We start from the raw sequence: 26,557 nt of genomic DNA on the forward strand, positions 1-26,557 counted from the left end.
CTGTGTTAAAAAGATGTTCAGGTTGCACTTAGAAATGAGAGAGATTATAGTTATGGCATATCATTCAAGGAGGCCAGCTTTTTTCTGTGTGTGTGCATGCACGTGCATATGTATGTAGTATGTATCTTGTGGACCTCCAATCTATGTAAAGGTACTTAGATGGAGATCTTTTTTCCCTCTTAGACGTCATAGAGGAAACTCTTTTAAGATTTGTGGGTGCAATAAAATATATTGGCAGTAAAGTAGCCAGATGAGAGAGAAGTAAATCACATCAGTAGGTCTCGGTGTTACTTATTTGATTTTATATAGCATAACACCACTTCTAAAGCTTTTTTTTCTACTGTATTATTATTATCTGAAGGAATCATGGGCACAAGATCTCAGTAAAGTCCGAGAACGAATGACGAAGTTTATTGATGACACTATGAGAGAAACTGCTGAACCCTTCCTCTTCGTTGATGAGGTAAGATAATGATACTTTCTGATAGTTCCTTGTGGACTTTTTTTCTTTTATTGCTAGCTCCTAGTTTGTTAATTGGATGGCAGATCCTCTAGGCTTCTCTTGCTACATTGCTGGGTTTCTTTTAGTCTTGTATGGTAAAAAGATTTAAATTCAGTCTCTCTCTTTGTATTATAGTTCCTTACTTACCTTTTTGCAAAAGAAAACAGTATTTGGGATGAGAAATATGATTCAATAGATGCGCAGGACATGAATAATCCTTTGTCCCACTACTGGATTTCTTCCTCTCATAACACGTAAGTTACCAAAAGTTCCATTGTCTATCCCTGTTCAAACAGACCTAGCACATGTTAGGAGAAAGTAATACTTCTGAATTATGCCAGAAATATACTGTGAGGATGCGTGAAGCCTTCCTAAAGCGTGATGTAAATGTGGCAAATACAGTTAGTGGGACTCCTTTTTCTCCTTAAGATCTTAGAGATCTTAAGAGAAGGGGAAAACCCTGAATCATGTTCCAAAAAACTGTGAATCCTGTTACAAAAATAAAAAGAAGTCTTGAGTTGAAACTGTTCCAGCCTCTCTGCTTTCAGAAATTAAAGTTATTGAAGGAGTTCCATTTTTTCCAAGCACCAACAGCCTCATTGAGCTAATGTCAGCATTAATTGTACCTGAGCATAAGAATGCTGTAAGGACCCCACTTGGACAAGTGGGAAAAATCCCGTACTGTCAGTGTGATCTGAAGGGCAGTGGATTTGTTGCCTTGGGAAAGGAGACAGTGATGAGCACTATTGATAGATACTCTGGCGGTTTACAGTGTCACAAAGTGGAAAAGATTTGGTCCTGAGCAGGAAAGGTATATGGAGACCTTAAATTAGCACATCTGATCAGGACTTGGCTATTCATGGTCTTTGCCTGGATGCCAAGGATTAGAGCAGACAGAGGTGCTTGAGGCAGAGGAAGAGTGCAGTTTGCTATCCAAACTCTTCTTTGTTATTTTGAGTTTGTTTTACGTACAGCACTTTGAAGGCCTGGGGACTGTATTTTTGTTGTTACTGTTTTTAGAATTTTATGCTTAGTTAACTTAGCTGCTGATTTCTGTAGCTTGTGTCTAAGGTATCCAGCCCTTTCCCTTGACAATCTGTGGTATGCAAGCTCCTTAGCCCAAGTACAAGCCTATGTGGTGATGAGTTTGAACTGTCTTCAGATGAAGGGGATTTGTTCATCTAGCATTGTAATGAAAAGAAAGAAGGTTTAAAGAGAGGGAGGAGAGATGAACAAATAAAATATTGCAGGGGATGAAATAAAGTGGATATGGATATAGCTTATAGGTATATTTTGAAGTATATGTGGCATTCCATACATTCTTCAAATGCTCCACATTCTTCCAACATGATTATGCCTCAGCATGATGAGGTTTAAGTATGTTTCAAAGCTCATGATTTGCTCTCCAGAAATGTGTCAGTTAGAGTTGGTTGATGTTTAGATTGAGCCTTTAACCTCCTGTAATTTGGTCCTTTCGAAAATCTGATTGCATCAGGTTCAACAGAGTCCAGTTCTTCCATAGCAAGTGAAAAAGAAAAAAGATAAAAAATCAACATACATTCTCCATGACAGGAAAAAAATGTCACCCAGTAAGTGGGAAACGGTTGAAATTACCTGTCTTTTACAATTTCCTTTTTATCCTTAGATATCTGACAGGAGACCAGCTTCGAAGTGAATCCTCCACAGAAGCTTACGCCAGGTGCCTTAGAATGGGATGTCGATGTATTGAGTGTGAGTAAAGAGTTTGTGGAGTGGTTTGTAATATGCTGTCCATATAAGTAGAGTTTCCCTTGTTTACCAAGGAAGAAAAAAGAACTGAAATCAAGAACTAGTTTGTTTTCTGAACAATATAGTCATATAAAAACAGCTGATTCCCTAAATTGTTTTTCTTATGCCTCACTATTGTCTCGTTCCCTTGGAATTTTGAGAATGTCTTTCTAAACCTCATCTCACTGTACACCAAAAATTCAGTCTTGGATCTACTATATGAAAGCATAGGATTTAAACTGGAATTACTTGTGTACTGTAGATAGAGAGTGAGTTTATTTGCCTTCATTGTAATACAGACAATCCTAAGGCACAGAGATTTTTACAATTTGGTGCCATTTGTCATCCTGTTTAACTTGCTTGTAAATCAGTTGATGTCTTTGTGCATTTTTTCTCCACTGTGTACCCGTCTTCATCCCTGTGCGTGTGTACCTCATTGAAAAGTTTGACTTTAATTTCATGTTATTTCACCAGTTACTTCATAAAACTAGTTGCTACTGCCTGTTCATCTTGGCTAATGCAAAATTGTCGGGGTTTAACCCCAGCCAGCAACTAAGCACCACACAGCCGCCAGCTTGCTCGCTCCCCCCTCAGCAGGATGAGAGGAAGAGAACTGGAAGGGTAAAAGTGAGAAAACTTGTGGGTTGAGATAAGAACACTTTAATAATTGAAATAAAAGAAAATAAAAATAATAAATTGTAGTGAAAAGGAAAATAACAAAGAGAAATAAAACCCAAGAAAGATAAGTGATGCAAATAAAAACAATTGCTCACCACCAACTGACTGATGCCCAGCCAGTCACCAAGCAGCGTCTCCCCGGCCAACCTTCCCCCTAGTTTATTGCTGAGTGTGACATCATATGGTATGTAATATCCCTTTAGTCACTTGGGGTCAGCTGTCCCGACTGTGTCTCCTCCCAACTTTTTGTGCACCCCCAACTGGTGGGATGGTATGAGGAGCAGAAAAAGCCTTGACTCTGTGTAACCACTGCTCAGCAATAACTAAAACATCCCTGTATTATCAACACTGTTTTCAGCACAAATCCAAAACATAGCCTCATACTAGCTCCTATGAAGAAAATTAACTCTATGCCAGCCAAAACCAGCACAAAAATGTATCTTGAATTAGAAGTTCAGGGTTAAAATCAACAAAATAGATGAGCTGTCAACTTGCCACTTGTTGGAGTGTATTTATCCCTGGAAAATTATTGTAAACTAGTAGACTGACAATACAGCTGCCTGAATTCCTTATTTCCAGATTCCCACATGATAAGACTTTGGCAAAATATTATATTGTATTTTATTTGTATTGCTCTTACTTAAGTGAGCTTGATTTCCTCTGTGAGAGATATAAATTCATCTAGTAGAATATTTTATTAGAACATTAAAGTCTATGACTCAATATGTGGAACACTGAATATTTGGATGTATTTTTTCTGTTGGAGTTATTTAAGTAACTGCTTGGCCTCTTCCTTTTTCCACTGCCTGTCTTTCCTAGTGGACTGCTGGGATGGTCCTGATGGGAAGCCCATCATTTACCACGGATGGACACGGACAACAAAGATCAAGTTTGATGACGTAGTACAGGCAATCAAAGATCATGCCTTTGTTGCATCTGAGTAAGCTTTATTTTCTTTAAGCCAGTATTCATATGCTTAGATCTTCCTGGACTTCTTTTCTCTGTAATCTAGAGCAAAAAGTAATAAGGGAATAATGACATTCTGGTAGTCTTCATTACTGCTGAATGTGGGTCTTTAATAGATTCAGTTTTGAGGAAAAGTCCCATTACATAAGTTTGCTGCTAAGGGAGATAGCGAGTACCCTGCAGTGGTTCGCATCTTCTTTTATTAAATTGAAGCGAGATACTTCAAATGCTGAATGCTATACCCTAAATTTAAAAAGAAAATAAATAAAATACAAGTGACAAGCAACATACCTATCAGGTGATGTTCGTGTTGTAGGGGTGGTCTTGACTGAGCAGATGGAGAATTCATAGCATGCCTCCTGAACTGATAACATGGGTTTAAATCTGCATCTCTGCTCTGCCCTTCTATAACTTGTGCTGAGATGTCCTTAACATGAAAAATATTGCTCCAAAACTGGGAAAGAGATACGGCTGTCAGTGTCCTATTTTTCCAGTTTACCATCTGGATATAGAGGAGAAGCGTTATTTTCTCATGTGGGACAGCGTCTGCACAGGCATATTGTGTTAATAACAACCATAATATATGATGCATTATGGTTTCAGACCATCAGTACTGTGAATGCAGCGTGATGCTTTCCCTACTTGCATTAGGGGATAGGCTACCCAGAAGGAATATTGAAGTATTTCCTGGATATGCAGGGACAAAATTAGAAAAGCCAGAGCTCATCTGGAGGTGAAATTGCTGAAGGATGTGAAGGACAGCAAGAAAGACATCTACAGGTACAATTGCAACAAAAGGAAGATGAAGAAAAATGTGAGCCTCAAGTACTCAATGCTTTCTCTGCCTCAGTTTTCAATATTGTGACTGGAGCACGTGATGTTCAAGGAAGCTCACAGAACTAAGTTTGTTTAGCTTCGAGAAGAGGTTGATGAGGGAGTCTGGTTGCTGTTTTCTGCTACCTAGTGGATGATTGTAGAGAAGATGGAACCAGACTCTTAGAGTGCATGTGAAGGAAAACAGACACAATTTTCAGGAGAGGAGAAACAAATTTTCCCATAATGGTGCTTTAGCACTGAAACGGCCTTAAGAGCTTGGAAGGAATCTTTGTTCTTGCAGATATTCAGATCTTGGCTGGACAAAGCTCTGAGCAAGCTGATCTAACCTAGGAACTGGGCCTTCCCAAATAAAGGGTTTGGACTAGGTGGTCTCCAGAGGTCCCTTCTGACCGTAACAATTCTATGATTGCACATCTGTTATTATCTGTTGTGTGTCTATCGCTATTCCTTTTGTCTTCTTGTTTACTTTAAATATTTTCTTTGATCTGGGAGGTGAGGGAGGATGCTGTTTCCCTTGCCTTGCCAGTTGTAGCACAAAGAAATTGTCTTCATTCACCTTTGTTTTCTCCATCAAAGATACCCAGTCATTCTGTCAATTGAAGAGCACTGTAGTGTGGAGCAGCAGCGACATATGGCCAAAGTGTTCAAGGAAGTATTTGGGGACCAGCTTTTAATGAAGCCTATTGAAGCCAGTGCAGATCAGCTACCATCACCAACCCAGCTGAAAGAAAAAATCATCATCAAGGTAGGCTTGCTGTGTGTGCTGGTAGATAAAATAGAAAAACAAGAGCAGGAGCCAGAAATACTACTTCTGGCTTCACAGCTTAGCTTTTTTTTTCTGTTAAGAGACAAGGAACCCCATGCTTGAAGTGTGTACTAGTAACATTTTACAATATTCTATGGAGTTCTGTAAAACTATGTATTAAAGTGCTTGCTATTGGTTTTCGTTGCCATAACTGTTGCTAGTTCAAGTGCCAGATCGAATGTCAGTTCTTTTCTAAAGGTCTTCCACCTCTTGAAATGTCACTCTAAATTTCAACAAGGTTTCGCTGCTGCAGATGCTCATCATAGACTTCTTACACAATGTGGCCTGTTTAAAAATAATAAAAGTATGTTCTTGAATAGAAATTTAGGTTAGTGTTATTAACTTTTTTTCCAAAGAATGCCTCTCATTCAAGTGAAAACCAAAGCACTTGCAAGCTGCACACTTAAGTTGTCAGGACTGCTTGCAAACTGCAAAAATTGAAACTCGGTCTGATTTAAATATGCAGTTTAGTGAGCCACTTGGAAACATGGAGGTGCTCCTATTAGAAGGCAGTCACTGTTAGAGTGTCTTACCTTCTGGACAATACAGATGCTTTACTTCGTACTGTTGTGCAACTACATGAGGCAGATAACTGAAAGAAGACTTCTCAGACTGAAACTTCAGTAGAACTTTTCGAAAGGCAAAATTAAGTGGAGAATCTGAGGGCTGCTCATGATCTCTTTAGTAAATTAATAATTACTTTTGTCCATACTTCAGTTTTCCAGCTTTTGTGACAGTACTGTATCCTATGTATTAAACTTCTGAACAGAAGAAATAAAGGTAGATAGATATAAGCATACAGCACTTGAAAGTAAGACTGGAAATAATAGCACTCTGCTATAAGGTGCAAAAGTTCTGTGCTTAGGTGTTTTGTTTCTTTTCCTCCCCAAACTGTCTGTTGTTACCTTGCAGAGCATAGAGGGGAGTTGCGTAGCCACATGAATAAATAACGTGACAGATCTGATTTAAAGGGACTACAGACTACTGTGAGTCTGCACAAGAGAACATCTGTATAATTCCATCCTGTCTAAAAGAGCATTAAAGAGTCTTTAAATAGATCAGCACCTGCCAGTGAGCTAGCTGTGTTATTTGGCTTCTGTTTGGAAAATGTTGTCAATAAACAGTAAGAGGCAACTCCTACTTTAGGGGCCTGTGGGATTTTTCAGATAAGCCTGTCAAATTGAAGTCTACCTACAGTAGGCTATGCAGAACTGAATGTGGTTGGGAACTACTAGATATGAGACAATGAATCTTGTCACTAACTGTCATTAAGTATTTGATGTTACGTTAGCCCCTTGAGCCACTGTTTTTCGTAAGCACTCTCAAGAAAGTAGAACTTTTCCCCTCTTTTCATAAAAGATTTCGCTTCTGCTCATTTTTCTTGTAGAAGAGTGAACTCCTTTTCACTTCAGTTCCTTAACTTTTTGTTTTATTTTGGTTTTTGTTCCTTATGTCCTGCTCTCTGCAGAGGGATTCTTGCTTTATCCTTATTTCTTGGTATGTGTCACTTCATGTTTTCTGTCTTCTAAGGAATGGTGAGCTCTTATCAACCTGGTTGTTTCTTCATTGCTTGAATGATACCTCTACTAAAATTTTAACCTTTATTATGAGATTTAAATTTTAAAGAAAGAAATTCCAGCCCTCTTGCATAAAGCCTTGTGGAACAGCTGTTGTTATGGTAATGACAGAAGAGGGCTGGGCAATGGAGGGAAATACTTCCAGTAATACTGAGTATGCTGAAATATTGTGACCCATTTTATATATGATTCAATATGAGTGTATGAATGTGGTGGTTTTTTTGGGTTGTTTTTTTTTTTTTAAGCACAAGAAACTGGGGCCAAAGGGAGACATTGATGTAAACTTGGAAGACAAGAAAGAAGAAAAAAAGCAACAAGGAGAACTTTACATGTGGGACACAATAGAACAGGTATCATTTATGTGACATTTGCTGCAGTTTGTTACTAGGTTGTGTAATACTGGAAATTTACATGGATTTTCTCAATATTTATGTAAATAACATTGTCAGCTGAACAGATGTGAATGAGGGGAAGAAGTATTTTGTTTATTGTTATACCTTGTTTGGAAATTCTGGTTAGTGAGTTTCACTCTGTCTTGTTAATGATTTTAATATCTCTCAACTTTTAGAAATGGACTCGGCACTACTGTGCTATTGCTGATGAAAAGCTTTCATTCAGCGATGATATAGAACAGAATGCTGATGAAGATTCATCAAAGGTAATGGTTATGTTTTCTTGTTTAAACGTTGTTTTTATTCTCTCAGATTATTTCAGTGTCTACAGATGCGTATTTTTTATGCTGATGTTGAAATTGTAGAGGATCTATGTCAGATAACAAGTATACCTGGAGATAAAAATTTTAAGCGTCTTTGCCAAGGTACTCCATTTAACCCTATTTTTAATAAAAGAATTTTTTCACTTGGCTAATTGAGGACTTGCAGAGAGGAGTACATAGACAATGAAATATAATTTTGGTACTTAAATGCTGATGTGTGCACTGACAATCAAAGTGTTTATATGCCTTTGGCTAAGTAATATTGCTATTCCCAAACTAGACAGTATGATGAACTAAAGTTTATTGTGTTAGTAATACAGCACACCTCTTACACAGTGTGGTGTTCATTTTGTATTTGCAAAGTATTTGTCACAGGTGAGCATGTATTACTTGGCTGTTGTGCATGGTAAAGCAGAAACACGAAGCTTGGTAAGGGTTGCAGTTATGTTCAGCGTGGTTTCTTGTTCTGACCTTTCGGGTTTCCATGCACGCTCTTTCATTGCCCACATGTATGTGCGCGGTTCAGAGATCTCTCTGCATATGCAGAACATTTTACCCATTCACCTAGATGTTAGTGTCAGTAAAATAATTAGTGTGTAAGGAAGACACAGATGAATCCTGGAAAAAAATATTAGAAACATTATGAATTAGCGGTAGGGTGTTTTTGCCTTGAAAATATAAATTGGTATTTGCATTGCTGCATTCTTTCCCTTTCTGTTGATTGCATATTTGAATAAGGCTGAAGTTGATCACTGCTCCAAAGAAATGGCTTGACTGGGGAAGAGAGTCTAGGGTTTCTATAAAGGTGATGGGCTTGTTTGTGGAAAGAGAGTTCAGGGCTAGGAAGAGCTGAAATTCTGAAATAATAGATTGTTACAATCTATTGTCAATAACAAGTACTTTGTTTCAATATCATAAAATTAGAAATGCACTATAAAAATTCTTATTTTCTGTTCTAGGAGGTGAAACGTACTGAACTGCACTTAAAAGAGAAATGGTTCCATGGGAAAATGAAAGGGGGGAGAACAACTGCTGAGAAACTGCTCCAGGAATATTGTGCTGAAATGGGTGGCAAGGATGGGACATTCCTAGTTAGGGAAAGTGAGGCTTTCCCTAATGATTACACCTTGTCATTCTGGTATGGTGATTGTCGTAAAAACTTTATGTGGGTTTTGTTTGGTTTATGGTATTGCACAAAAATGTGTGTATTTTTCAAGTATGCATTTATAGCTGAGAGGAAATAGGAATAAGGACTTGCTGTAACTACTAGAAAGTTATTGATGGGATTGTGAAAGACTACTTTCTAAATTAAACTTCAGTGTAGCATAGTGCATTTTGGCAGAGTAAGCTTTATCTGAAGTGTTACAGTTGTCAAGAGAGGACTGAATGGTTTGATTCCCTGCCCCCCCGCAACTTTTCTGGTGTTTTGGCAGGATATAGGGATTGTTATTTCCACAATGAGTGGGCTAAAATGTCATCTTCTAATTTTGGGATAAATTACTGGTTTCTACACTGAAAAGGTAGTCTCATTAGTTTACCTTTGTTAGCAGAGATGGAACTTTTCAATGAAAGGATCCTCTAGAGGGAAAATAAAGAATTTTCAGGGTGTGGTGTTTGGTGTTTTGTTTTTTTTTTTTTCTTCTGGTTGGGACATTATGAGGAAGAGTGTATCAGATGGATTTCTGACTGAGAGAGCTGTCAGAGCAAATTTTGCAGGGAGTGTGTGCCAGATTTTAAACCATTGTGGGCTGAAAATTATTATTTTCAGTCCTGTAATCTTATCTGTCAGGATTTTTGTTGCTGTTCTTATTTTGGTTGTTTTAAGAGCTGATACAGATTTCTTGCCTCTTTGCAAGCTCACCAAGTAGTTAACTAGGAACAGGTGAGGAAACGCTTCAAAAGAAGAAAGCCTGTTATAAAATCTTTCTTTTCCTTCTGCCCCCCTTCATTTCTTCAGGAGGTCGGGCAGAGTCCAGCACTGCCGTATCCGTTCTTCAAGTGATGGGGACACTGTAAAATACTACCTGACGGACAACCTCACTTTTGATAGCATCTATGATCTCATTCAACACTACAAGGAGGCCCACTTGCGATGTGCTGAATTTGAGCTGCGTCTGACTGATGCTGTACCTAATCCCAGCCCTCATGAGACTAAAGAGTACGTACAGGAGAAGGCAAGCACCAGGGTTGTTATGTTAGTGTCCTTGTTTTAGATGGCCTTGGATTCAGGAGCACACCTGAGTGTTGCTTGTCCACGGATGTCATAAGAATAGGCTTCCCTGAAAGAGGCTGAGTAAGATCACTGACTTTGTGAGAACCTGGTACAACAGAGAGCAGTCACTGGAAAAGCAATTTACTAGCAGCAACTAGGAAAACCAGTGAGAACTGTAATGCTGTGGAAGTATGCCAATTGCTTCTTTCTCTGCTCAGTGTTTTACAACACCCAGCGGGTTGGATTAGATATTTAGTAGTTGGCTGTGGTCTGACAGCTAAGTGGTCATGGTCTGTGCCATCTGGAAACTCTGTTATGGGAGCAGTGAGCCCAAACAGTTACGTTTTCCTAATCCTGCCCTCCATCTCACCTCTGTCAGAGCTGGTTAGGCTGACTTTGTGCCATGCTGATAGGAAGTAGTATAGCTTGGTGTTTATTTCCAGCTGGTATTTGCCTGATGTAGATCCTGGGCAGAGCTTGCCCTTGTTTCCTGGCAGAACACTGTAATCACTGCCCTTTGTTCTCTTTTCTTTACAGTGAGAAAAAGTAGATCTCCTTTGCATGTGAAATATTGATCTGTGACTAAACTTCTTTTTTCACCCTCCTGGCATCTGAGAGTCACTGACCACCCATAGATAACTTTGGAAGGCAGTGAGAGGGGAGGGTAGAGTTTAAGGGTTAGGCTTTCCTGTCTTTCTGTATAAGGTGGAGAAGTACTGCCAGTATAAATGGCCACAGCTTCACTGAAGGCACATCAGATCTGAGATAGGTCCATCCCTACAGTGCAAGATAAAATCAAGCTCTGAAAAGAATTCAAATGCCTGGTGTTCTTCTTTTGTCTGTGTTTGGGCTTTTCCTTAAATCTGCTATGTCAAAACTGAATAAACTACTGAAAACTGAATGGCAGACTAAAAGCAGGATCCATTGCCTTTGTTTCAGGAAGAAATGCAGATTTATGTTGTATCATTTCAGACAGACAAGGTGTTCTGATATATTCTTTATGCTTTCATGCAAAATAACCTGCTGTGTTACAATGTTTTGTAATAAGCTGCTGTCGTAGGTGGCAAGATGGAGAAAATCTAATGCATAATTTTTCTTGTAATGTTTGAAACTCTGTTGTTAATAAACGCTGCATGTTAGTCCTACTGAATGACATTTGACAAGCTTGGTAATCCTTTGTCCGTTTTTATTTTTAACTGTTATAGTTGGTACTATAGCAACTTGAGTCGGGGAGAGGCAGAAGACATGCTGATGCGAATTCCTCGAGATGGAGCCTTTCTGATTAGAAAGAGAGATGAGCCTGATTCGTTTGCCATGACTTTCAGGTAAGACTACATTACCTAGTAGCCCAACACTGTTCTGTTTTTTCTTATTCAAAAAATACTGTGTTCTTTTTAGAGTCATAAAATTCTTGCTTTCAAAGTTTGAGTAATTAGCATGGTTGACTTGTGCAGCAGGTCCATGTATGAGAATGTGTTCGAGAGTTAATTTGTAACTGGAATAAACCTTTATGCTTTAAAAAGAATATTTGGGCACCAGCTGTCCCTTTCTTCCCATACAGAACTGCACATGGCCCTTCTTCACTTGCTTGACACTCCTTACTACAGAATGTTATTTTTAAGTTTTCTTTGATGCTGGTTCAGCGGTGATTCTAAGTCCTTATTCCCTAGACATTCTGCCCTGTTATATAAATGACCAAAATGAAATGTCAAAATGAAATTGTTGTCTTTTCTTGCCAGGGAAGATATTTTTGAAACTGTGGTTCTTGCAACAGCACTAATAAAATGTATGGAATTGTGTTGTTCTCTGTTGTGCCTTCAAATCAAATTGCATTCTTTGAAAATGCGCCTTTCTGCAACATATAAAATTGCTTTGGAAAAACAAATACTTGTTTTCATCTTATTTACATGCCTTACTGTGTGAAGATGTCCAGAATTCCCCTATCCCCTGTGTACTTTGGTTTTAACCTTTCTGCTGTTACCAAGGTGAATATTGAAGTAACTTGAACTGCAGCATCTCAAAAAAAACCATTTCGCAGTGAGAAAAACAAGAAGTACCAAAACTTCAGCAGCTTGAAAAGGATCCAGGGGTCTTCTGTGGGTGGGATGGTTGTCAGTGGATGGTTTTACTGTTATCAGTGCAAGCACAAACCTTGTGCTCAAGCGCAAGAGATTTTTTTTTTCGTTGTTTCAAAATTTATTCCTGTAGTTATGCAAATGAGTATAGGGAAGAGACAGCTACTCATTTTGAGGGGAGTGTGTCTGTCGCTTAGGTACAGTGGCAGATCATCATCAGCAGATTCCAGAGGGAGTCTCAGTCTGATCAGAGACGTTTGTGTTAATATGAAGATGACACCTATCTGTAGAGGAAAAAAATAGGGAAATTTAATCTAAGCAAAAACTTGGATTTGTCCCAAGGCCCTGTACATCATAGAAAAGTGAGAATGTCTTTTTTGTGAATTTAATCAGGGAACTGGAATTCAATTTGAATAAAAGAGGCTTTGGAAGAGGGAGAAATTACTTCACGTGATTAAGATGCAAAAAGCGGTTTTGGTCCAGTTTGCAGCACTGATGCTCTCACTGCAAGTACCAATACCTTTTACAGCACCTGCACTTGTTTCACAGAGCGGAGGGGAAGGTGAAGCACTTCCGAATTCAGCAAGAAGGTCGACATTTTGTGCTTGGAACCTCAGCCTATTTTGAGAGTTTAGTGGAGCTGGTAACGTACTATGAGAAGCATCCACTGTACAGAAAAATGAAATTGCGTTACCCGGTGACTGAGGAGCTGTTGGAGCGCTACAGCACGGTAAGGGATGGTCTTTGTACGAGTGCCAGTTGCTCTAGTGGATGGAGTCCCAGATCTAGACCTGGGGTAGCTGGGTTCAGTCTGGCTGTGGTAGATGACCTTTGGGGTAGGTTAAGCAGACAGTTTTCTTATCTGTGAAATTGAGATGGTTATACTGACTTCCCTCACAAAGGTTTTGAGATATGTGAAGGAAAGAGCTTCATCTTTGATTACAGGTCAACTCTTGCCTTCCTCGTGATTTGATTAGAAAAGCTGCTCTGTGAAGCGGGGGATTGCTGCTGCTAACATGGGTTTTTCATAGTAGCCTTGCCTGTAGTTGGCCCTCTCTTCTGTTGTTGAAGTGGGCAGAGATCTTAAAATCATCATGCAGATGCCAATTGCTAAGCATTTCAGAAAAAATGAAATATTCTGCTGTGCCTCTTGCTCTGGACAGGCAGTGGCATTCACTTCACCACACTGGAGCCATCTCAGGGGTGGCGTCCAACTGCCTTCTGTGGTAAAAAGTGAGAGGTACCTCAGAAGGCTCACTCTTTGAGATAAACATGAGGAAATCTCCCCAAGAGATACTTGTGTCTGTCCATTGACTAAACTAGGAGCCTGGATAATTAGCTTAGGATAGCAGCCTGCTTTCTGGGTGGATGTGTTTCATGACAAGAGAGCGTTGCCGAGGTAGCTGGCTTTTGAAAGCCCGAGATGCTGTCTTATGTTTTCAAATATATGTCTGTTAGAAGCTGCAGGAAAAACAGGTCTGGCATGTTTGAGGAAATCGAAGTCTGTGTTTTTTGTTTCTTCTGGGGAGACTAAAAGGGACTGAAAAGATTTTAGACCTCAGGATTTTTGATAATGTTGCCTATAGCTACAGTTCTGTATCCTAGGACTAGGTCCAAATGGGAACACAAGGAGATAATAAAACGAAAAATATGACTGTGTATATTGTTTTGGAATTTTTATTTAACAGTGAAACCAATACTGGAACTAAAATCCTGTAACACAGAAATGATAAGTGTAGGTATTGTCTTCCCAGGTTGCGCATAGATGGGTACTCACTATCTCAAAGGTATTTGACTAATTAACAGATACCTTTGTGAGGTAATGCTGTTTCATTGTGTTTTACTGTTCATTAAATTGAGGCATAGACAGGTTAAATAACAAACAACAAACTCATATTCAGCTATGCTCAACTATAGAAATGAGCATAACATAAGTGTCTGGCTTTCCTCCTCTTCTGTTTGCCTGTGTATTGTCAGGAAGGTGGTTTCAGCAATGAATGTTCTAGTAACATTAAGTATTTTTATAATTTTTGATTCCTGTAACTTCATTATTTTTTTTCCTTCTTCCTGTTTTTAGGAAAAAGATATTAACTCCCTCTATGATGTCAAGATGTATGTGGAACCCAGTGAAATCACCCCTACAGTGGTATGCTTAAAGAGAGATATTCACACTTACTGTAGACTTCTGAAAATTATGAGACTTGTTTTTTGATATCCTACTAGCAGTAATGAAAAGGATAATTGAAAGCGCTAGGCTGCTTGATTTATGGGGGACTGGACAGCAGAACTTTAACAGGTGTGACTTTTTTTCTAGCATGTCTTTAAAACTTGTACCCACACGTTTTCTTGGTCCAAATCCTGCATTGATTCATCCATACTGGGGATTTGGGCACTTTTTGCTGTTGAGTCTGTGGAGGCGATTTGATTTGGCGTGCATGCTTATGCAGGTATGCCCCCAAGTTAGATAACCTATGAGAACATTCATTCTGAGAAGGCCAAATCTTCGTGAAAGGAAGTACAACATGTACAGACCCCCAAGTTAGATAACCTATGAGAAGATTCATTCTGAGAAGGCCAAATCTTCATGAAAGGAAGTATAACATGTACATGCCAAGTGTGTGTGTCTGTGTGTGTTTGCGTGTGTGTGTCTGTGTGTTTACGAGCACTGTTATTTGTGCACAAAATTATCACAGTTCCATTAGCAAACATGGCCTGCATGCACAAATAAGTGCAGAGTTTATGTGCTTTCTGTATAAAAATGGTCTTTGGTTTATTAATGAGTTATTGACGTTTGTCTTCTTTAAAGATACATAGAATGTTTTAAAGACAAGTGGCACCGCAAACATCTACTTAATCTCTAATTCTTGTTAGGGCCTGCCTACTTGTAAATTCTCATAAAAGTTCACCTGCTTGTAAATTTTGTGGCTGTAATTCTTTTTAGTTTTTTGGCCAAGGAATTTGCATTGCTGCTGAAGAATTTGGGCAGTAGTAAATTCAAGATAAAGAAATGCTCGGCCTGCTAAAACTGAGTGTCTTCCTAAAGGAAATGTGACCAGCAGGATGGCTGATGTGAAGTGGAGGCTTTGTAGGCATCTAAGCCTACAAACTCCAACTGCATATGAATACATGTAATGAAGATAGAGGATTGATATTTCACTGTGTGGTTTTCTTCCCCCTGCTAATTATGCTGCACCAAGCCAAAAAAAGATTCCTTTTCTCTTTTTCTATTTTGCAAGCTAATACTTGAAGAGTAGCAGTTCAGTAGCATCACTTGCTTCCACCAATAGATGTCACTCTGGAACTTTAGTATTATGTTTTCTAAGCTTCCTAACAAAAAAAGCGATCCAATCCCCTCTCTCTTTTTTTTTTTTTTTTTTAAATTGCATTATTGATCATTTTATGACCCATCCCCCTAGATGACCCTTTTGCTCTGTTTCTCTTTAAAGCCTCAGAGAACAGTGAAAGCCTTGTATGACTACAGAGCCAAAAGAAGTGATGAATTGAGCTTCTCCCGAGGAGCTTTAATTCATAATGTCACAAAAGAAACTGGAGGCTGGTAAGGACAAAGATTCCTCATAGCAGAACTTCTGGTGACTTACTAGATGGAGGAAAAAACAGAGCTTTGGATAGTAGTTTTTAAAAACTTTGCCTATGGTCTGATTGCTGCTTATTAATTGTGGTCTTACAAATCTTCATGCCAGTGTATTTAAAAAAAAAAAACCAAAACCAAACCCCCTCATCCTCAAGTCTCCTTTCATGTCTTTTCCATTTTTCTATCCTACAGCAATAACCTCAGCATGCAGAACCTCTACAGCCCAGTGTATCCAGTATTTTTCCTTTACTACATTCATCCTTCCCGAACACTTGTCTATTCTGGGAAGTCACGCATCTATTATCATTGTCGTCATTGCTGTCTTTCTTTCCTTGCTCTGCTAAGCACTTCTCGGGAATCAAACTGACCTTTTTTAGTTATCTGTACAGTCTCCTTTCATAAGAGATTTTCTTTCTTAGCTTGCTTGTAAATTGCTTGGAAAGCTTGGGAATCTAATGGTTCCCTGTAGTTTCTGCAGGGTAATCAACCACATAATAGTATTTTTAGTACTGAAGGGGGAAAAAGCCTCCTAAGTCATTAATTGCAGTTTACAGTAACTGTAATCCCTCTGAAATCATCTGTTACTACAGTTAATGATCACTTTGTTAGAGCTTTTAGCTACTTCATTACTTATATTTTGGTGATAGCCAGCTAGACAAGCTAGTATGGGGTATTAATGACCAATTTCTTGAGGATTATTGCTTCATTAATGGCCTATTGAAGCTCTTTTACTGTTTTTTTTTCTCTATATATACTTTTCTTTTTAAATTCAGGTGGAAGGGGGATTATGGAGAAAAGGTCCAACACTATTTTCCATCTAATTATGTTGAAGACCTGTCATCTGGTAACTCTGCTGAGCTTGAAAGCCAGGTGAGGGTTAAGGTTTGTCCACTATGTTTCCTTAGAAGATGCTGCCTACTGGAAGTGGAAGTCTGGTTTGTAGAATTATGACTCTGCATGCTGTGTTTGAGAGAACAGAACAGAGAAATGAATGCATTCTTCACTGTTCTCTGCTGCTGAATGTTTTTGTCAGGACATCCCTCATAGAAAGCTGCTTAAGGAGACAGCTGATTTGGTGGGGTTTTAGGAGATTATAATGATTTCCTGCTAATGAAATTCATTCCAGTTTAGATTTTTCACATAGTTTGGCTAAACAATAATGTGTCTGAAACCTTTTAACTAGTTTGCTTGTATAATTACTGCCTTAATATTTGCAAGTAAGAAAACTATGTGTCCAAACACATCTTACTAGCCATTTCACGCTCCATTATTAAGTTTTTATGCATAACTAACCCTATACTGTTTCTCAAAATGTCTAAAAATCTAGTCCAGAGTATTGGGCAAAGATCTCTTCAACAAAAGAAAACAAAACTCAGTAGTAAGAAGTTTTGACATTTTGGAGTTTTAAAAATAAAATGTTGAATTCTTTTGTTGTTCTAAAGTGCTTCCAATGATTTGCCAGTCTTTTGAGGAAAACACATGTATTAGATTACACACACACCCCCCGCCCCCAAGTCATTGCAGCTTTAGGCAGTTTTGGAAAAAGAGCAGTTGTCTCAGAACAGAAGCTGCACTCCTCATTTTGACTACTCTTACTGTAGAGATTCTCATGTGTGTCTCAAAATGAGAAATTCTTGATATGGAAACAGGCTTTTAAACATTATAGTGGGCATGCTTTCAGTGAAACTGAGGTTAGATTTAATGGTGCGTGATTATATTTGTTAATGTCCTGTGCACAGTCACTTGAGAAGATTTAAGGTGAGATTTAACTCATGTTTTTCAGATTATCGAGGACAATCCATTAGGCTCTCTGTGTCGGGGCATACTGGTACTCAATACGTACAATGTTGGTATGTATTTTCTGATGCTTACATGTGGACTCCTGAGCTTTCTGTGTTGAGTAGGCTCTTTTATGTTTAGCAGGAAAGATTTTTTTTTTTTAAAAAAAGAAAAACAAAAAAAACCAAACAAAACACCTACTTGTATTAATATAGCTAATACAATTAATATGATGAAACTTTATGATACTAACTGCTGCAATAAATCAACAGTGACAGCATAGAAGAACTACTGTTGGATTTTAGTGTAAATTTCTTGCTACTGTGTTGCCTAACAGTGAAAATGCCCCAAGGGAAACACAAGAAGCCTTTTGTCTTCATTCTGGAACCTAAGAATCCAGAAGATCCATGTGTTGAGTTTGCAACTGATAAAGTAGAAGAACTCTTTGAATGGTACCAAAGTATCCGTGAAATCACTTGGAAAACTACAGAAGAGGTATTGATAAAAATCTGTCTGTTGTTGGTTTTTATAATGTACTGCTATAAATTTACAATAGGATTTGTCTTTAGCTGCCATACACTGCTAAACCTTGCTGAGACCTGATCCTTCACTCTCTTGCACATTGCTCTTTGTCTGTTCATTTTATTGATGCTGTGAATCTTGTTCCCTAAACTCTTTTGGGAATGCTATGTAAATTAGTATTTTATGTAAATTTATGGTAACCGTAGTTTTTAGCAGAGTACTGTTTGTGTTGCACCCTGCACCTCAGTGGAGAAGCATGCTTAGCAGTACAAAGTAGGTACCATTACAATTTTACATCTGGTTACACTGGTTCAATCGTAGTGTTAAGCAGAAGAAATTCAGATACCAGACTGTTCTGTTCAGAGTTGTGAATCCACGAGTGAGTATATGTGAAATCTGAGCTGCCTTTGCCTAAACTCTTCTTAATCCTGTTTACTAACTTCTTAGTCTTGTTTACTAACTGTGCTTTCCGGTGAATGCAGTGGCACTGATTTGGAATTGTTCGGCTAATACTTTATTTATTTGTAACTAATAGGCACATTCTGGATTTACCAGATCTTCAATAGTTGTATTTCCAAATCCTTGCCTAAAGATTAAAGGATTCTGCCTAAGTTTAGCTTTTACATCCCTCTGTGAGTACTGCTGCTTAAAGACATTCTTCAGGACTTGCTTTTCCTGTTCTGATGTATTAATTTACCTCCCTGTCATCTTTTCTAGTATTTAAGAAGTCTTTGACATGACCAAAAAGCCCTTAAAGTGACTATGCTTAAGTATACTCTTTCCTTTGTTGCTTTTATTCACTTTTATTGTTAAGTGGGTGATACGAGTGATGAAAAATGTGTTTCAGTATCATGTTGGCTCATGCTGTTTATCTGTACTCTGGAGTGGTAATGCTCTGAGGGTCATCATAATCCTATTTATAGCAGGCAAGTTGGTGTCTCAAGCAGAGGACTGCAAATTCAGCAAGGAAAGAAGCACTAGGAGCTGTTGACCTATTGTTGGGGGAGGAGAGATGCAGTTCTTATGCCAGGCTTTCATTTAGAAATAAAAATGAGAAAAAGAGAAACATGACCTAGACGAAGTGTCTCTAAATGGAATGTTTTTCATGGTACATCAATGGCTCTTCAGGAGCTTGGCAGCTTTTTCTCACTCTGTACAGTTAGGGAAGTATTAAACAGTCTGTGTTCAAAGATGCTTTAAAACTAATTGCTTATGTCTGAAAAGCCTCCAGCCCAAATGTCTCCACTCAGGACAAGTCTTGCTGATTTCAGTAGTTCCCATTCTCTGGTTGTAGGGACCGTTGCTCAGCTTCCACAGAGCAGGTACTTGCAAACATGGAAGACGATAGTGTGTTTATTACTGATGATGACAACAGGATTGCACGTGATTTTCCATACATAACATTATTGGTTTGGTGCACAAATAGAAAACTACAGGAATGATGCTCATGGGGTTTGAATTTAGCTGTTTGGGAGTTATTAACAAGACTTAAGTCCTCTGGATTGCTCAGGATTGTAAATAAATAGAGAGACACTTCACTACCCTTTGCATTTTTTCTGCATTTATTTGCAGTTATATGAGATATAGAGTTGAGAACGTAACTAAAATTGAGTAGAGCCACATTAAAAGAAAAAAAAATTGTTGCCAGGATTCCTGCTAGGACTGATCAGGGAAGCACTGAAACACTTGCTTAAAAAAAAAAAAACAACAACAAAAACCAAAACCAATACAACAACCCCTCCCAAAAAACCCACCCCCAACTAAAACCCAAAACCACTTGGTTAGCCTGTTCTCTGCATTGGGTCTTAAAGTACATTACATCTATGCAAGTGTCTAAAGTATCAGATAGGAATCTGGGCAACAAATAATGCATCAACTTTGTCATTTCATTAGAGTATACCCTGGAGCTACTGTACCATAATACTCAGTGTATCTGTAATCTAAAACTTTGTTACATTTTACAGGAGAACAGGAGGAAATACTGGGAAAAGAATCAATTGATTGCTATTGAATTATCTGATCTGGTAATTTACTGCAAGCCAACAAGCAAAACCAAGGACAATTTAGGTATTTCCTTTAATATTTCATCTGAGTTTTACCCTTTCTACTATCTCTACAGATGTTAGTTTAAATTTTAGAACTGAAGGTAAAATCTGTCCTTTCTGTACTGGAAAACAAAGTTCTGCCTCACCCATGCAGTTTTCAGTGGTGCTTTGAAATTGTACACTAGGGAACTTGGTGCTGTTCAACTGTCACAGATTTCTAACTAGTTAACTAGAGAGACCCTCTCGTAGGTATCTTTAATTGGTAAGCTCACTCGTTATGTGTCAATTGACTTTTTTCAGATGAAAAACTCCGGCTGAACACTTGTGATTTGTTTGTAAAAACCTTCAAAATGGATTTGTTGTGCATGATATAATTTTACTGTAAGAACCTGTTTGCCATTTATGTAAGCTATTGGAATGGTACATGGTTTCATAATATAAATGAGAACTGGGGTCTGTGTAAGTGTGGGTATGGAATCTGACACTGAAATATGTGCTTCTTATTCCAATTTTTTGTTATTGCTGCTGGAGAAGCCAGAAAATGTGCCCTTCTTCCTTAAGTTTCTTTGCAAACGTTTTAATAAGCTGTCAGTGTGGTTAAGACATTATAATTATAGTCATTGTTTGAGGCATTGGCTAACCCTGGCTCACCCTTTCTTTTCCCCATTTTCCCCATTTAAATATGTGTTATAGTGGTCAGAAGTGCATTATTAGCAACGATGAGATGAGAACATGACTGTAGACTCTTATCTGCCCTGCTGCAAAGCATGTGGCAGGCAGGCAATTTTAACTTTCAGGCTTGATGCTCAACCAATTTGCCGTGTCTGCATGAAAACTGTGCCAATTATTGCATTAAAGGACAAAGCAAAACAAAGTAAAACAAAGTGTTAGGAGAAACGCAGTATAAACGTCGACTTCTTTCTTCCCTTAGTAACCTCTCTTTTTCCTCCCTCCCCTGTGTAGAAAATCCTGATTTCAAAGAAATCCGTTCTTTTGTGGAAACGAAGGCAGAGAGCATTGTTAAGCAAAAGCCAGTTGAGTTGTTGAAATACAACCTGAAGGGACTGACACGTGTCTATCCTAAAGGACAGAGGGTCGACTCGTCCAACTACGACCCATTTCGCCTCTGGCTTTGTGGCTCCCAGATGGTGGCTCTTAACTTCCAAACTCCAGGTAATATTCTCTTTAAAAAAGGGTCTAATCCACCTTCCGTTTCACCATAAACGAGCCCCTTTCTTGCCCCTCTGCCATTCTAGTCACTGTGGCTGTCCTATTTATTTGTACTTCCCAGCAAGAAGGGATGTGCAAGAACTAAAGTTTGGTTTTGAATGTGTAGATCATCTGATAGAGCTGGTCCCCAAAAATCAGTCTCCAGAAGCCCTGTCTCTGATCCTAACTAGCCCCAAACTCTAAAAGGTTTATTTCACCTTGGTCTCCATGTGGTAAGCAAGCAGAGATACTTACAGTAAGTTTCAGGTGCATGAACAGTTGTTGAGCCACAGGGAAGGCTGTACTCAACTTTCTGGTAAGGGCCCAGCTAGCTTATGACACATTGATAGGAAACTAATTGTGAATGGAAATGGGTTTATCAGGATTAAAATTGGTGAGAAATGGCCTGCCAGGTTCAGTTACTGAAGGGAACTGAGTCTTCCAGCTTCCATTTCCAGCTCTTTCTGGTTAAGAGGTCACCAGAAAGAATTGCAGAGAGGAGCCATTAGTCTGGTACTCCTGTAGCTTTATTCAAATGGTGATCTTCTGTTATGACTGTTTAACTCTCTCCCTAGATAAATACATGCAATTGAACCATGCCTTGTTTTCACTTAACGGACGCACTGGCTATGTTCTGCAGCCAGAAAGCATGCGAAATGAAGAATATGACCCAATGCCAAATGACTCGAAGAGGAAATTGCAAATGATTATGACAGTGAGGGTAAATCTTTTTTGTAAATTATGTTTTTTACAAGACATAAATATATATAAAACTAAAAATAAAGCTATTATGTTTCAGAGCAAGATCTGACAGATTGTCAAAATACTTTTTAAAAATGTCAGTGTGTTTGAGAATAAAACTAATTCCACTGGTTCCTGAAAAGAAATATATATCTTTATCATGCTAATGAAGCACATGCTATAGGACTGAAAACACAGTCCTGGGATAATTTTATATAATTGCTAATAAAGATTCCAAATGAATTAACTTGCGTTTCCAATCTAATGACTTCTCAATAGAAGGGTCCTGTTGGAGATTGGTTAGCAGCATACTAACTAGTTCAGAGATTTCCGGTGTGGAAGAAAGATATTTATAATGAAATATAGAAACTAAGCAGAAAAAATAATAAGCTGATCCCCCCCTTCATCATATTTGGTACACTGTGACTTAATCAGTATGTCATTCTCATTTTGCATGAAGAGATGGGTTTATCATGTGAAAATTATGCCATGTTGTCTTCTGGTGCCAAGCAGAAATTCAACTTGTTTCTGTTCTCAGTTGCTATACAGTAAGAGATGTCCTTTAACAATATGTTTTCTGAGCAGGAAGAAACACATTAACTGCTTTACACTACAGTTTAGAGAAGAGGTCAAGAGGGGCTGTGAATGTAAAGCAGGAATGTCTTAAAACAGATATGTAATAAAGGCTGAGGAAAGATCACAAAACTTATGTTACAGGCCTGGTCTGGAACTTCATGCTGTGTGTCATGAATGTCAGCAACAGTATCTTGCAATAAAAATCATTGGATTACCCAAACAATGAAAGATACTATATTGGTGGCATAGATAGTATGTTTAATACATGCAAACATATTCAAGAGGAGGAGTGTGTATTTTTGCATCTTCTCTGGATTCTCCCACACCCCCAGTCCTGTAGGCGGCCTTCTGTACAGAAATAATGGTGCCAAGTTTCCCGTGGAGGTGGTTATAATTTACAGTTGCTTTTGCAGGTTTTAGGTGCTCGTCATCTCCCTAAACCTGGTAGAAGCATCGCTTGTCCCTTTGTAGAGGTAGAAATTTGTGGGGCTGAATATGATAACAACAAATTCAAGACAACAGTTGTGAGTGAGTATCTGCAGTTTTCTGTTTTGTGGGGATATGGTTACACTTCTAGTGCACTTAAATAACATGAGTAGAGGATAACCATGAATTTATGTTGTTTTTAATTGGCCAGCAACCTGTAGAGGGAGAAATAAGTTAACTGTTGCTTTGGACTGATGAGTCATGCAATATTATTCTCTTCCTTCAATGTATATCAAATTTAGGAAAAAAAAAAGTACTGTTGCAGTTTGTTCAAAAAAAAAAACCAAAACAGTCACAATTCTGTTCTGTTTTTGCCTATGCATAAGCTTGTGTATTTGCATATTTTAAAAACTGGTGTCTTGAAAGTGCCTCCAGCAGTGCTAGTCGGTTCCCAAAAGTCTGGCCCAAATGGGGAGTTACTACTGTGAGATCCAGTCTGTGTTTATTTAAACTTGAATTCTAAGACTGGCATCCCCTTGGAGACAGCTTGGGTGTATATGACTGTAAAGTCATATCACTTGCAACACAATAGAAGTTTGATCAAAGCTCACTCCTGGTGAGTTCTGGATAAGGGATGTATGTGTGTGTTTGTGTGTATGCGAGCTTCATTTAAGTGCACTGAAATGGGACAATAACTCAGCCACTTAATATTTCACCATTTAATGTTTCTGGATGTAGCCATGTTCCTCCAGTAGACAAGAGGCTTTGGTTCTAATTATCCAAACCACTGATACCAGTGGAAGATAAACACAGGATCAGGAGCAAAATGTGCATGGTGGCTCTTCAGTACTTCAGAGAAGAGGATTATGATATTAACTTTTTGTGGGGAGTGACCAAGACTGTAGAGAGCAAACTTCCTGGCTGTGTTACACATACCATATTACTTGGTGTTCCATAAATGACTCTAAGAATTGGGCCATTGTGCATTAGTCTTCCCAGTGCTTTTCGTGCTTTTACTCTGATATGGAGCATGAGGCTCATGAATATGAGCAATGAATTAGCTTTTTTTTTTTTACAAATACATGTCTAAGGAGGTTTTATATGTTTAAATACAAATAATAGCTTTTCTTAATAGATTTCCATCCCTGCCAAGTTTCCTTCTATCTCCCCCCCCCCCCCCCAATAAACAAATACAAACCTTCTGAAGCAAGGTTACAACAGGAGACAGATGGTAAATAGGATTTTGGGGCCTTTGTATCCTGAGAAAACGTCCTGGGATACATACCCATATGTGAATGAAGTGAAATTATTGCTTCATACTGCTAACGTTACCTTTTCATTACAGATGACAATGGCCTTAATCCAGTTTGGGCACCCTGTCCAGAGCAAGTGAAATTTGAAATTTATGATCCAAATCTAGCATTTCTGCGCTTTGTTGTTTATGAGGAGGATATGTTCAGTGATGCCAATTTCTTAGCACACGCCACTTTTCCCATCAAAGGAATCAAATCAGGTAAGATCAGTGGGTATAATAAAAGGCTAAGTCAGAAAGATGCTGTTCAGCATTGTTGTATTGTGACTTTGCTCCCAGTAGCCGCTACAACGTGCCAAAGGACAAGTGCTCTGTTGATCCGAGTTCCTTTAATCCATTGTTTATTATGATACTGGGCGTGTGGCGTATAAGTATTTAAAATAATCCTCTCACCCTCTTGAAATTCCTTTTTTTAAAAATTGAGATAGGAAAGCATTATGTAGAATCATTTGCACTGTCTTTACCACATACTCCATTTCAGCAACAGGGTTATGTGCTCTGAGTAAAATCTGGGAAGATTGTTTTTCTGGTTTGGTGTCAGTGCATTTTTTTTGTTAATTACCTTAGATGTGCATGTATATAGAGTAAGTTTTCCGCTTTCCTCTGCTTCTGGCTTTAGTTTTCAAGAGCATGTGAAATCGTGTGTTTTTCAGTTTTGTCATTCTTGCCCTTTGCTTCCCTGTAATTGTCATAGCAAAGCGTGCTCTCAGCAGTGGAGCATTTCAGCAATGAAGGATCTGTTAGCCCTCAGGACTATATGCACCATTTTTTGTGACTGCAGATAACCCTTTGTCATGACTCTAATTGTCCTTCGTATATGTTCCCTCCTGCCCCCAGGCTTTAGATCAGTTCCTCTCAAGAACGGCTATAGTGAAGATATAGAGCTGGCCTCACTTCTGGTTCACTGTGAAATGCAACAAGTTCTGGTGAGAAGCACTGGGGTTTTTTGTGCTCTTAGAGTGTATGTTATTAGTTCTTTGTGGAAACCAGGAAATTAGGATTTAGTTTTCTGTTCTGTGTCTGATGTGCTATTGCCAGGCATTTCTTCTGTAGGTACTGAGGAACACCAATAACGCAAATTGAGTTACTCTCCCTCTGGGTGGACAGGTTACACAGTTGTTAAAAGAAATAATGCACTAACAAAGCCTCATTACCTCCACTAGTTTTTTCTGTAACAGCATGGTCATTGTCTTCCCCTGTTAACTGACTGATGCCATGCAAAGCTAGCTAAATTCAGCTTTGACTTTGTAGAATAATCTTTTCTTAAAGGTCCTACATAAAAAGAAATCACTTTAGGAAGAGAAGAGAGTAATTTCTCCCAGAATTTCATTAAAATAAACAGCCCATCAGGTGGAAGACATATTCTGGTTCCTACAGAAGTGCTAATAGGCTTCTTTTAAGCCTCTCTAAAACACCTGATTGAGGTTCTAGTATTTGTAAACATACAGGGGAAAAAATAATGATGCATCCTTGCTCATGAGGCCAGGCATTAAAGTGGCTGATCTGTGAACAGCATTTGTTGGTGTTCTGAAGGTGCTGCTATATATGTTGATTTGAAGCAGGATTATTCTCAGACTCTATCTCAATAATATTTTATGTAATTTAAATACACTGGTATAGAGGCCATGTGATGAAAGTTTAAAGATGCTTCTGGAAAGTGGGTATTCCAGGATGCTTTCCAGTACCCTTCAGATTCAGAGAAAAAAGAAGTCCAGTTTCTTATTTGTAGTCTTTTACAACCATTCTGGCTTACGCTGCAGTTCACACGAGTGTACGTTATTTTTCCTGATTGAAACACCAACTTCTGCTAACTGTTAAGTCATTATCTGGAGGGATTTGTGCCTGCAGTTGCATACACTGAAATGTAAATGACTGAATTTAGTCACGTTGTTCCTCACAAAGGAGTGGCAGCCTTTTTCAAATGTCCTTTGTCATGATTTTTACAAAGCCACCTTATAACACATGATGTAACATGATTGTTTAATGACAGGGTTTGGCAGCCATGGTATGTTCCTTCTGTTGGCTAGCAGAGTCATGAGAGCAGGAGAGGGCTAGAAGCTGAGACCGAGAGTGTGTGCGTAAACAAGAGAGACCTATGTCCTCTGAAGATAACGTTTAAAATGTTTGTATTTCATGGACACAAGTCTGATGGAGGAGGCCTGATAAACTGCTATTTTTTGGCTTGCTGCCTTTGAGAAAACTGGCAGCAACTCACCGTTGC

General features: G+C 38.6%; 1 protein-coding gene across 1 annotated transcript in view; it reads left to right on the plus strand.

The window, feature by feature from the left end:
* The window catches only part of PLCG2 (phospholipase C gamma 2), a 63,111-nt gene that overhangs the window by 33,341 nt on the left and 3,213 nt on the right, over window positions 1-26,557 (plus strand). The window contains exons 10-31 of the mRNA XM_068411117.1: window positions 362-463; window positions 638-756; window positions 2,148-2,233; window positions 3,767-3,887; window positions 5,327-5,495; window positions 7,378-7,482; window positions 7,701-7,790; window positions 8,807-8,985; window positions 9,805-10,005; window positions 11,265-11,384; window positions 12,684-12,864; window positions 14,212-14,280; window positions 15,581-15,690; window positions 16,500-16,596; window positions 17,510-17,576; window positions 17,843-18,000; window positions 19,992-20,094; window positions 21,036-21,245; window positions 21,857-22,002; window positions 23,012-23,126; window positions 24,370-24,537; window positions 25,174-25,262. Coding sequence (XP_068267218.1) covers window positions 362-463; window positions 638-756; window positions 2,148-2,233; window positions 3,767-3,887; window positions 5,327-5,495; window positions 7,378-7,482; window positions 7,701-7,790; window positions 8,807-8,985; window positions 9,805-10,005; window positions 11,265-11,384; window positions 12,684-12,864; window positions 14,212-14,280; window positions 15,581-15,690; window positions 16,500-16,596; window positions 17,510-17,576; window positions 17,843-18,000; window positions 19,992-20,094; window positions 21,036-21,245; window positions 21,857-22,002; window positions 23,012-23,126; window positions 24,370-24,537; window positions 25,174-25,262 — 2,805 coding nt within the window. The remainder of the gene's footprint in view (window positions 1-361; window positions 464-637; window positions 757-2,147; window positions 2,234-3,766; window positions 3,888-5,326; window positions 5,496-7,377; window positions 7,483-7,700; window positions 7,791-8,806; window positions 8,986-9,804; window positions 10,006-11,264; window positions 11,385-12,683; window positions 12,865-14,211; window positions 14,281-15,580; window positions 15,691-16,499; window positions 16,597-17,509; window positions 17,577-17,842; window positions 18,001-19,991; window positions 20,095-21,035; window positions 21,246-21,856; window positions 22,003-23,011; window positions 23,127-24,369; window positions 24,538-25,173; window positions 25,263-26,557) is intronic.

Source organism: Nyctibius grandis, chromosome 12 (genome assembly GCF_013368605.1).
Source record: "Nyctibius grandis isolate bNycGra1 chromosome 12, bNycGra1.pri, whole genome shotgun sequence".
Classification (NCBI taxonomy): Eukaryota; Metazoa; Chordata; class Aves; order Nyctibiiformes; family Nyctibiidae; genus Nyctibius; species Nyctibius grandis.